General features: G+C 41.0%; 1 protein-coding gene across 2 annotated transcripts in view; it reads left to right on the top strand.

Annotated features, from left to right (window-relative positions):
- Positions 1 to 13,350, top strand: part of cep112 (centrosomal protein 112) — a 99,938-nt gene that overhangs the window by 71,711 nt on the left and 14,877 nt on the right. For both annotated transcript variants that reach the window (XM_042393236.1, XM_042393238.1), the window contains exon 23: positions 4,542 to 4,691. In XM_042393236.1, the coding sequence (XP_042249170.1) occupies positions 4,542 to 4,691 (150 nt within the window). The remainder of the gene's footprint in view (positions 1 to 4,541; positions 4,692 to 13,350) is intronic.

Here is a 13,350-nt window from a genome sequence, read left to right as displayed (position 1 = left end):
TACTGTAGTTCTTATCAGCCAGTTACAAAGTCTGTGCAGGTAGATTCTACAACATTGTGAAGCAAAGTGTAAATCACTTTTAAAGATCAGTTTAAGTCATTATATTTCACACACTTTCCACTGTTCACTTGCACTCTTTACCTGCTTCTAACACATCTTTGAGTCATCTCTATACCTGTTTCTCCTCCCCTGTCATGGCATTATCTGGCCACACATTTCCAACTGAGGGCCATATGTTTAACATTACTGTCTTTTTAGACTGAGCCCACTCAAAACTGAGGTAATTCTCCTCTCCAACCAGCGATATAACTTCACTCTGTCATTCAGTAAAATGTCTCCAAAAGTTCAGGCAGCTTTTACATTGCCAGTTTAAAAGATCCAAAACAACCTAAGTAGTGTTTACATTACAAAAGAAAAGAGTTTTCGTCTTGATTATGTAGCAGGCTAAAATATCACAATCATTTGGCCGTAATTGCACCTCGTTACCCAAAGAAGAGATTCAAAGAGGGGGTTTTGTTGTTTTTCTTTCTTTCTTCTCCTCCTTAAATCCCCCCATTTTGGGTTGGCTGGCAAAGGCACAGAGTTGAAAGCGGGGTTGACAAGCAGATGTTGTGAGAAAACGGTAGCTTATTAGGTTACACAATGCACAACTTCAAAAGAAGTCGGATGCTGTGCAAAAGTTCAGCCATGTTTGCCTGCATTGGCGGTGCGGTGCGCCACCGCAGACAAAGCAACAAGTGATTAATCCTCTGTTTTGGGGACACAAAGCTGGGACAGGTTCAACAAACAACACTCTCTCTGACATTAAAGGAAAGTCTCTGTGTGCAGAATTCAACACCTTTGCTGAAGTGTGTTGTTATACAGAGGGTTACGTTGAAGGTGTGGGGTTTTTTTGTGCAAACATATTAATATGCGTGATTAATGCAGGCTATTTGTCGTGGGCTTGAGAGGCTTTGTTTTAAAAGGTAAAGGTGGAACGGAGGGGTTCTTGTTGCCTGCCCCTTGGGGCAGCTCAGTCAAATGTAAACAAGAGGCCTTTGAACCTCAAAGGCTAACCCCAGTTGTTAACCCCTCTGTGTCTGACAGGGGGCATCGCTCTTGAGCGCGACTGCATGGCTAATAGCCCAATTAAAAACATACCACGCCATACATTATCCTGCGGGGACTGGAGACGCACCACGTTAGGGATATATGTTTAGGCACACACACATGCCTCTCTCTCTCTCTCTCTCTCTCTCTCTCTCTCTCTCTCTCTCTCTCTCTCTCTCTCTCTCTCTCTCTCTCTCTCTCTCTCTCTCTCTGCCTTTCTCATTCGCTCACACACACACACACACACACAGACTCTCCTAATTAGTGTCTCTCCAATCCAATCCTGTGTGTTAAGCGTCTAGCTGTGAGTGGTCCTCCTGGGTGACCTGTGAACTGAACAGGGCTGTGCTCTCTTCCTTCACTTAATGATGAGGCTACAGTGGGTGGTAGCTGTGGTACTGGTGGGAGATCATTACTTTTATCCCTCACCGTCCACCGTGGGAGTAGGTAGGAGGTGGAGGGAATTTGTCATGGGAGACACAATGCATGAGAAGTATCATATTCTGAAAGAAAGGGGTTGAAGTTCACTCTGTATGCAAATATACCTCATTTGTTTCAGCAGAGTTCTGATTGTTAAGTTACACAAACAGTGCTCACATGTGACCTCTTAGGCATGAATTAACCAAATAGGATCTGTTACAGTATTTATTCATTCTGATACAATTTCAATTCTTGAAAAAATACTTGAAAACAGTAACAGTAACCATTACTGCTTATAGTTCGTGCTATTATCTGCACTGATCATTGTTAAAGCTGCTGTAATCAATATTGTGATATTAACAGTGGATCATATGTCTGTGTGTGACGTGAAAGGGGATCAAAGGCAGTGATGAACCCACAAACAATTATCACCATGGTTCTCCTCAGCTTTACAGATGTTTTACTGTTCATCATCTCATTGTTTTGGTTCTACGGCCCACAAGTTTATTGTTGTAGTTCACTCTCCCTGCCAACAAAGTTAACAACCAGTTTGTGAATATATTAGTAGCTGAGGAGTCAGATATTTCCCTCAGGATTGGTTGAGACCAAAATAGAGTTTAACAAAGAGTGAATATCGGACTTGCCATAACAACTTCACAAGGTGATAATAAGTCAGTGTTTTGTATACATGGGTAAAAAAAAAATCAGTTAATGCAGGTTTAAAGTCTCCCTCCATTCAAAAATGTGAGTTGGATGTTTGAGCATCACTGTGTATAATGATGAATGTTTTCACACTCATTTGCAGAAGCAGTAAAGTTTCTCTGTGCACACCTTAAAGTTAAAGTTGTAAAGAGGTACCAGTATGCAACTTTCACAAGCGTAATGTGAAAACTTGAAGCTTCCAGCGCACACAAACTTAGAATGGACTTCTCAGTGAAGTTGGAGATATCCTGCATCCGGCAGTTAAACTTTTGAAATGAGAAATATTTGCATAGTCATAGATTCTGGATTCAATGAGGAAAATTTATTGTTATGGATCCAAAAGAGGTAAGTTATCTTCTTTTTTTTTTTTTTTACTTTTTGGTGGAAAGATCGTATTAGACACAAATTATTATTCAAAGCAGAGTATTTGTGTGTGTGTGTGTGTCTGTGTCTGTGTCTGTGTGTGTGTCTTAAAACATGTCTGGAAGGGAAATTTAAATAAAAGTTCATGTGTGGATGCACTTGTTATTGATTTAAGCTTAAAGTCACCAGACAATAATTTACCTTGTTGCTGACAATAAGTGATTTTTGGTAGGGCTGCAACTATTTATTTTGTCAATCAATCTGCAGATTAGTTTCTTTTTTAATCAATTATTTATAATTTGCCTGAAAATAGTGGAAAATTAAGTATTGCAGATTAATATTCTGTTGAGTAACTTATTACATAATCATTTCAGCTCCAATTTTTGGTGTATGACACTATTTAGAGTACCATGAATGATGTGCATGAATTGCCATTTTGTTTTCACTTCACTATTTGAATCACTGAAAAAATCAGAGGTTCTCACACAATGATTCAGAAGTCTAATAACACTAGTTACACTAGTTATAAATCAGGCACCAAGTTTTCAGTGTATTCTTTTCATGTAACTATTAAAGCATCCTTCCCCCCTTGTGGTGGCCACCATTTTGTGTCTGCTCACCTCTCTGTTTACAAATAAGTGAATAAACAGCAGACCTGCTCGTTTCTCCCCTTTTTTACCTCAGGTTCACAGAGAGGTAAGCCTGCCTTTAGCCCTAAACACAGATGCTAGCAGGCTGGGAAAATAGACAAGTCTCACCAGACCAATTACAGGCTTAAAAGGGCCTGGCTGGCTATCAGACAGAGAAAAAGGTGCTGTGGTGTATATATATATACAGGAATAACAAGACAGACAGCTGAGTTCACTAGTTTAGAGTGCCGCCACCGCCCCAGGGCTGAAGACCGGCAGATGCAGGGAATCCATATTGCAAAATAATTATTACACCCAGAAATGATGTTACCATAATAATGTGCCATTTGTTGCTTTCATGTGGCTTTCCCACTGACAAAATAAGCCTAATCTCCCTCTCATCTCTCTCTCTATCTCTCTCTCTCTCTCTGTGGTGGATCCGCACCACTCTAACTCCCATACTCCCACACAATGTGCAGATTCCAGCAGGACTAGTCCTCCAGAGTTTGCACACGGTAAACAATTATCTGTCTAGCCCAAAGCTAGAAGCAGCACTGACACCCCCCCTCCCAACCCACACCACCCCCCCAACTCTTCTTTTTCTTTTTCTCTTTCCCCCTCTCTCCTGTCCTTTCCCTCTCTCTTTTACTCTCTCTCATCTTTCCTCTGCCTTTCCCTGACAGTGGCTTAAATAGAATGTTAATTTTGACTGGATGATTTCAAAGCCGAGGCAGTTCCTTTTCATCTTGGTGTGCACCGCAAGTTCACCAACACAAAGTCACTCTGCTCTTCAAAAAGGAAGTTGTTTTTTCCTTCCTGTCTTTTTTTTTTTTTTTTTTTTTTTTTACCTCCTTCTTCTCTTTTTCTCTCTGCTCTCTCTGTGTCTTCAGTCTCATCTTAAAAAAGACACAAGACATGAGACTCTGGGAAAAAAGTGTCTTTCAAGGTGATTGTTACTGTCATCCAAATCCATGACTAATATAACATGCATTTTCCATCAGATATAGTCATTATGTGAGAGCAGTAACGTTTAACAAATTAGAGCAGCATTTTGTTTAGTGAATGTCTTTTGCATTTTGCATCTGACAGCAGGTTTTCTCTCCGCTTTATTTTTTTGTTGCAAATATAAGTATACAAAGCATATAACTTATAAGCAACTCTTGGCATAAGACATTTTGTCAGTATGCTAAATTATTTCTTTATTTACTCATTGACCAGTGAGTGTCACACTGTGGTCTGTAGTCCATCCGTTTGTCAATCATGTACACACGAGTTTCAGTCAAAATCAAGAATTAAAATCAAACGTGTCTCTTTTCTCCTTTATCTCCTATTTTCAAGCTTATTGCAGAGCTACAGACGTCTGTATGTGACTCAAAGGAGGAGGCTGTTCGTCTGCAGCAGGCGATGGAGAGGCAGCTGGAGGAGGCTAACACTCGTTGGGACAAGGAGAGGAGGACAATAACCCACCACGCTGATCAGGCCAATAAGGTCAGTGTTGGGCACTTTGGAGATCACTCACTTTAACTGCACTTTATTAATTGCATCTATGAAAACTGATGATATAAGAAACAAAATTAATATCCTGCATTTTCTCCATTTTTTTGGTGAATTAAGTATATGGAGTGTTGCAAAATGCTGTAAAATGTGAAACATTTTACTGATCGTATTAGGTGTAGAGTCCAGAGCAACACTGCTGCATTATCAGGGTTTGCCACGCCATATTTAAAGAAATAATTACATTTCTATTAAATATAACATTAACTTTCACGGCAAAAAAAGCAAAGGCTCTATATTACATAGCAAAGGCAAGATTGATAGATCATGAGAAAAGATTCATCAGGATGTGTCTGATTCAGCTTTGTAGTTGACAATGATTGATCGATGACAATTTCTCCTCCTTTGCAGTAGCTAATCAGAGCGACATGTCACAATTTTGTGAATAAAGAATTTCTCTGACTTTTTACAAGTTGGAAAAACTCAAGATTACATGGGAAAAACTTATCCCATTTTGGATAGATGTGTAGAACCATTTTTCAATACAATCTGCATCAAGTTGAGGTTAGCATAAAGTTATATTATTGACCAGCTGGACTTTTTTAATGTAGGTACATGTCATCCATGCATCAATGAGTGTTTTTAAAGTCTGAGTCAGTCAGCTGACTGTATAAAACTGAACACACCAACTAGACACACAAGTGGACCTTTTTTTATTAGATCCTATAATATTGTATATAGCTTGATTTAGGTTTTTGCATTGCTCCCAATATTCCAGCTTCACCCAAAACCCAAGTTTACACAAGTTGTTTGTTAGTAAAGTGTATTAGATACTTTTATCTATTTCTCTTATCTTCCCATCCTCTTTATCTCCTCACAGTCTTATATACTTCCTGTCCTTTTTCATTGGTCCCTCTAGTGCTCATCCAAAACCTTTTGACTTAAAAAATAGTGGGGGGGCATCAGTAAACTGCTTCCTCAAAAAAGCCTTGTCTGGATTTGACTTTTATAGAGTAGACACTGTTCGCCTTTCTTTTGTTAAACCACGATCACCGTTTGTATGCATGTGCTCTGTCATTTTTATGGCTAGTTGCAAACTCCATAGTGTCTTTAAGTGGCTTGTGTGCTTTGTGTCTGGTTGAACCTTATAAATCTGTCTGCTGCACCCCACTTGGTAAGTCAAAGCCTTTCTACATAATTACTGTCATTCTCTTTTACAGTTAAACTTTATACTCAGGCTCTATTTTTTGTAGTTTCAACCTTATTCTTTACTTGGTATGTTTTTTTTCTTACCTGGCCTAGTTAAACTTCATATATAGAACAATATAAGTCAATAAAATGTAGAGATTAGAATATAGATGAAAAGTGTATTTTTGTCCATCTTTCACTTTGATGTGCCACTGCTCAGTGCTTTTCACACAGATTAGTAAAACCTGTCAGTCATTTAGCATGCCATAGATAGCTCTGTGTAACTACAGTAAGCTAACAAACTGGTTCCCTGTCTGAGACTGTCTTATGTACAGTGCAACACATCTACACAAAAAAATGTGTAGATGAAAATGTTCATTTTGTTCGTTCTTTTCCCTGATCTTCATCCCCCCTACGTCCAGATTTCTCTTGTGGAATCACAAGATCTTTTATTCTGCCTCCTGCCCTAGCAACCAGACTGGGACACTGTGGCAGTTGATTGGGTGTGGCTCACTAAATAAAGAGTTGTTGTGTCTGGGATCAGGACATGTTTCCAAACACAATCTTGTCTGTCTGTGGTTGCAGCTGCCTCATATAGCAACGAGGCAGGTCTGTGAGCCTCCCTTCACATCTCATCTCCTTCCAGGCCCTGGCAGCCCGGGTCCCCCTCGCTCAGTCCTGAGTTTTCTCTCAAAGCGACCAGTTTTCTGGGGGAAAAGACCCAATCCTGCCCCACACATAGAATGTCAGACATGTCTTGTGTTGCTATCCAAAAATATTGATTGGTAGTAAATGTTGATGGTAGTTCTGTGGTCTAAATCATTAAGTCCAGATATTTCAGGAAAGTGTTGTAGTATCTGATCCAGGCTGGGCTACTTTAACTTTATCTTGAGAAGTTCAGATCTTTTCAGAAAATGCTCTCTCACTTATTCATAAAGAGACACATTCAGTTTGACAGCGTGTTTAGATTGTGATCAACAAAGCTTTAGGAAGTCATTTTCAAAGGGACGTGGTGACAAAAGTTACACGAATCCAAAGCAAAGTAGAAGATGAGCTGCTGACTTTTGTGCTTACGTGACACAATGAAGTTTCACCTGATATTCTTATTACGTGCATTTTTCATTTCTGTTTTCCGTGAAAGCTCTGTAAACATTTCAGTGAGTAATTACCTGTTCACTTTTTTTTCTTGCTGTCTAAATTTAGGATAAAAAAACTGCAGAAACAATATTCTATGATCCAGTAACATACACTTACATTCACATTCACATTTTAAATTATCCATTATTTACTATAATTTTCAGTAAATGTTTGTCGTTATGTTAAGGTGTCTATTTTATGGACTTTGCCAATTTGGATATCACACACTATTATCTTATTATATAACCGAGGCTTCAACCACACTTGGTACAGAACTTGCCTTGAGAAAGACCAAGTCAGGTCGAAACATCAGTGCAGTCATCTTCTCTTCACTTTTAGGGAGACTCAGCAATACTGCAGCTGGCTACACTTGCTCATATTTTAGCTTCGCTGCTTGTAATCTAAGTGCTCCATGACACAATACACACACGCTGTCTCCCCTGTTGTAGGCTGTGTTACAAGACACAGGCCTTGGCATCTGTGTTGAGAGCAGACAAAGGCTTTCTTTTTCTATTATCTGTGTCCTCATTATTATGATCCCCCCTGTATTAACCACCCGCTAATGAGACTCCAATTAATGATTGAATTGCTTATTAAAAGCCTGACATGAGAGGAAGAAGAGAATCAGTGGGGGAGAGGAAGGTAAGATTGGTCAAACGGAAAATATTAAGGGAGAAAATAAAGCAATTTTTTAAAAAAAAAAAAAAAAAAAAAGAAGAGGGTTGGTGTAAACTTTAAAGAAGAGGGAGAGGAGAAGGGTGAGATGGCAAACAATGAAGGGGAAGAGAGGGAGGGAGTGTAATGAAAGGATGAAGTATGAGGATTGAGACAGCAAACAGAAGGACAAGGGAAGAAAGGGGGAGAGAGGGGAAAAAAGAAAGAAAGAAATGGTGGAGAGCTGTCAGTGGGCCATCGGAGGGAGTGTGTCGCCTGCTGACATTGTTTCCATGCTGCTCACTTCAAAGGGCTCGGATTATGAGGAGAGCGAGGGGCTTCAGACAATGGGAGGGGAAGAAAATAACATCAAAGTTAGCCGCGCATTTGAATTGGGATAATCCCAAAACAGTTGTTCTGAATGCATGCTGCACCGGATCAGATGTCCCTTTTTTTCCCTCGCCAGCCCCGTTCTGCCATTTCTAGCCTGAATTTAGCTCCCTCTGTGGCTCTACTGTACTTGTGACTTCTTAAATGTGGGTGTTAACTGCAGAGACCTTTGTATCTCATAAACCCCTTTTTTAGAACAATGGTAGTACAGTTAAGTATGCTCATTATCTGAGGGGGTTTTTTTGGTATATGTGACGTTTAGGTGGAGGAGTATATTTGTGTGGTGTGCGTGGGAGCATGTTATATGTGTATGTGTGGGTGTGTGTGTGTGTGTACATATAAGTTTGAGTGTGTGCCTGCTTGGCGTGCGTTTTTGCATGGTGGACTGGGACCCTGGCTTTGCATTGCTGGTCCCACTGCTGGTTTGAATAGCAAATATACTAAATATCAAAGTGTGCGTTGGTTTTGCAGACATGAGTGCACAGGCTGCGTGATGTTCTAGTCCAGATTAATGAGCAGAGAGACTGGTGGGGTACCAACCAGGCTCAATGTTTTGGCTTTCTGATGTGATTCAAGCTCCATTAAGGATTTTTTTATATATTAACAATAAAACAAATGACTCCATATAATATGAAATGGCTGCTAGTACTGCTGCGTTAGCTTTTTGCTACTTTAAATTTTTTGGGTGGTAGTTTAGTGGTCTAAACATCAACACATCCATCCATCAAGAACAGAAAGCAGTGTCACATATCTGATCATAAAGAGATGCTGAGGTTTCTGTGAATTCCCCTCTTTACCTTCCAATCTTTCACCTCACTTCCTGCCTTTGTTGCATATGAATGATCTCTCATATGGGGGTGTAGTCAGAGAGTAGGTAGTGGGCCACTATCCCTGACCAGTTATATTTAGGTTACCAATTATCTCATAACAGTGGGAAAGGCAGCAGTGGGCAATTTTAATGCATTGGAACATTGCATTGCTTTCATCTGTCTAGTCAATTCATATCAGGTAAAGTGAATGGGAACCAATATAGAGGAAGCCAGTGTAGCACATTGGGACACCCAGATTTTGGGTTAGAGGATTATTCACTTCCTGATGTCATCTGTTTCTCTCCATGTGGTATTTTTGCTAAAGTGTCCCCATTTGTGTATGGATTTTTTTTTTCTTTGATGAGACACGGGGGTTTGAGGTGAATGTGAAGTTTAATAGTGAGGTTATTGGTGTAACTTGAGTACATGGTGTATGTTTGTGTGGCCATGTGCACAGGCAGTGTTTTTGTCTGTGTGTGCAAGGGTGCATGTGTGAGTGTGCCTGTACACTTGCCTGAAATGTGCAGCTGCCAAATCTGACAGAACTCAAGCCCACATTAGCCTGCCAAGTGAAAGGTACAAAGACACACACACACATACATGCACACACACACACACACAGGCCTTGTCTCTTCTCTCTCTCTCTCTCTCTCTCTCTCACACACACACCCACTATCTTTCCAACTCTGCATCTTCGAACTCTTTCTGTCTCAAACTCTCTGTCTGTCTCCCCACACACACACACACACGCACACACACACACACACACACACACACACACACACACACACACACACACACACACACACACACAAGCACACATGCTCACCTCACCCTGCCAAAAGGGAGAGGTGGCTGGTGAATAAACAATGGCACTCCGCCCATAGTGTCACCCGCCTGGGCTTTGATCAGCACCGCTGTTCCTGCTCCCCACAGCAGTGCTTCCTGTCTTTCTGCCTGCCGAATGCTGCCATGCGTGTGCACACACATGCACGCACACACGTGCACCCGCACACACACACACGTTTAAGTAAGTGTTCATGTCTCAGTCTTTTACATGAACCTGCATACACACTCTCTCCCATTTTCTCCTCACTAAGTCTTTATCTGTATCTTTCTGTCCCTCAAACTTGAGTTAGTGCCCTTGTCTCTATATCTTCCGCTAGTTTTGCATTCTCTAACATACACCCACATATGCTCTGTGTTTTCTCACACACAGAGACAGAGATACACACCTTTGATCCAGACCCATCCTGCAGTAACTTCTAGTGCTAGTCAAAGAGTGGGTCCTGATGTAGTGTCCTCTGGGTAAAGTGACAGGAGACACATTACATAATGCAACAGTGACCATTGTCTCACTCTGTTTGAGGATGAGAGTGACTATATGAGGTGCACTATCCTTTGTACACTAGACAGTATGAGGGTTGTACATATCTCTATCAAATTTAGATGGAGTCCATCTGATCTAGGTGCTTTGCTTTTATGCATGGATACTGGTAACGAGGGACAAGGCTCGTGTGCACACACACACACACACACACACACACACACACACAGCCACACAACACACACAAATTCAAGGGGCTAGTTGTAGCAGCTGCAGTTTGTCTGTAGTTCTGTAGTTATATATGCATTAGTTTCTGAGGGGGTTGAAAGGATGACTTTGCCTGTGGGAAGGAATGGCAGCAGTGGATCAAGAACAGGTGTGCTGGATACCCTCTGTTGCAGAAGCAAAGAGCTGCTTCAATCGTTGTGTGTGTGTGTGTGTGTGTGTGTGTGTGTGTGTGTGTGCGTGCGTGCGTGCGTGCGTGTGTGTTTGTGTATGTGTTTGCATGCATGCTTGTCTTCTCTGTTCATGTCTCTGTCCACATTCTTCAATACGTCCATGTTTCTTGTGTCAACCTTGAACTGTGTATTTGTTTAGTAAAGTTTGTTAAACCAACTGCGTTTTCTGTCTCTGTGTGCATGACCACTACTTTCTTCTCTTATTTAGTCCACTAAGAGAAGTTTCCAATATTAACAATGAATCAAATTATTATATTGAAGAATTGTTATTACTGCCAATCTCACTGAGATACAACACCCCAGTCTGCAGCTCTGTGCAGACAGTTAAATGCCTTCAGATGATACTTTTGTTTGCCTGTCCAATAAACCAAAACAGCACCTCTGCGTAGTTATGGGCAACTGCTCCCAGCTCACATGTGCTGATTAACTGTACACTAACTGTCCAGAGTAAAATGGCCAGAGAGTGACTTGTGTAACCACCAATTATTATCAAGGGAAAGAGAATTACATGTTTTACTCGGGGGATTAGCTGACTAAACAAGGGATAAAATACCACTGAATACTGACTTTCATTCAACAGGTGATGAGAAAAAGAGATTCAAATGGGATGCTCATGTTGCTCTGTTTCTGTTTGATGTGCAAGTGGGTAATCATATGCCATCATGTTAGCCATAAGAACTCAATAAGCTTAAGTCGCTTAATGCAGCATTTAAACTTTTTTCCTCCACTGAAATGGACAAAGGTGCCTTAAATGCACTGAACAACCAGCTGATTTTTTTGCTATTGTGTGCTCTCACTGGCATGATTGCTAATGTTTACAGTTTTGTGCAACTCACAAAGCCAGCGTATTTGCACAGTTATGGCTAAATATGAACTATTTTGTAGAATCCTGGGTGCAGTTCCTTGCAGTCCAGCCATTGTGCGGTCATGGTGCTCTAAATTTTTTAAAAGAGTGAGGAGACTGAGGTGCTATAAGTAAAGCTGTCATCTAACATCCAGTCTGGCCTGTTTTGTCCTTTATGTTCACGTTGGTGTCAGCTAGGAATGTCTCATCTTGGATCTGTATATGTGTGTCTGAAGGGAAGCGTCTCTCTTTCTTTCACTCTGTCACCCTCTAACTCTCTTCATGTATCTGTGTGAGCACCCATCTCCCTTAATGTACATGTGTGTTTGTGTATGTGTGTGTGTGTGTGTGTGTGTGCGCAGCTCTACATGTGTGCCTGGTGTTGGCTGATTGATGACTTTTCCGGCTGTGGGCAGATTCCCGGCAGTGTTTGATCCACATATCAGAGGAGGTGGAAGTAGAAGAGAGATAACATTCCAGGATGCTAGGGGGAACGTGGGAAGTAGAACAGCTCATAGAGGCCATACGCCATTCACGGACAACAAACGGAAATTACTCATTAAACCACAGGCCTAATGTCTAGGTAAAAAGAAACCGCAAAGACCTTATGACTTGTGCATCCCTCTGACAAATCCCCTCTTTGGTCAAAGCTGTTTGATCACTAGTGGGCACAAATATTCAAACACAAATTCACAGAAACCGGGCGTGCTATTGTCTTATCAAGTTGTTACAGTTTGCATGTTAACTACCTGTTTGATATTTTGACTTAATGAGAACATTCGGGCTCGAACATTGTGTGTTGAAAACCAAAGAGAAACCAAAAGTGATGAGCTAAAACGAAAAAAAAGCTCAACAAGATGTGACCCTTTCAAACTGCTGCCTGTTCATTTTTGTAACAACTTTTGTCACATAAGTGAATGCTTATTTATTGTCAAGACTTTATAGGCCGCCATAGCATTTGCAAGTTTTGCTAAAAACTTATCATCCATGAAATGATAAACTATTTGATAAACTGAATATAAGTATGTAAGCCCACACACACACACACACACATACACAAAGACACTCACTAGGCATATGGTACATATTTCAGAGTTGTTTCCTATTCTCTTTCTACCGTAGCTCACAGCAGCTGAAAGAGACAGAGACGGAAAGATAGAGAACAGTGTGTTCCCCCTGTGGGCATAGCTCGGTTGCAACATGTCTTCATTACCGCAGCAATTGTTTTACTATTTTCATCAGTACCAGGAAAGGCGCCTCCACAACTGTGCCGACATGTGTGCATATTGCAATAGACGGGATAACCGTTCTATTTGCTGTTCAGGAGAGTTCCAGTTTGCCGCCATCACAGTATCTTCCCACTTCAGTTCAGAATCAACTCTGGGAAAAGTGCTGAAAAACATCAAAGTACTGAAAGCAAGTCAGTTCATACCAATATCAGTGATATCTTTCAGAGGGGCTGTCCTGGCCGACTTGCTAAAGCACGTCTTTTCATTCCTACACACAGACAGACAGAAAAGCAAAAGTTTATCTTCTCTAACACCTCAGGAGGGAGACCTCTCTCCTCCTCCTCCTCCTCCTCCTACTCCTCCTCCTCCTCCTCCTCCACCTACAGCTTCTCTCTTACACTCACTTCTTTACCTTTCCCACAATCCTTTGATAAAAGTGCAGATAAAAGAGAGTCTGTGCTCATCTCTCTGACCATCCATCTCTCCTTGAGGTTAGCACCTCCTTTATTATTTACTATTAAATCACTAGACATACATACACACACTGCCTTGTTCTAGTAAAGCTAGTGTGTGTGTGTATATGTGTGTGTGTGTGTGTGTGTGTGTTTGTATGTGTG

The sequence above is a fragment of the Thunnus maccoyii genome, chromosome 18, assembly GCF_910596095.1.
Source record: "Thunnus maccoyii chromosome 18, fThuMac1.1, whole genome shotgun sequence".
NCBI lineage: Eukaryota > Metazoa > Chordata > Actinopteri > Scombriformes > Scombridae > Thunnus > Thunnus maccoyii.
This window is presented reverse-complemented; position numbering and strand designations above follow the sequence as displayed.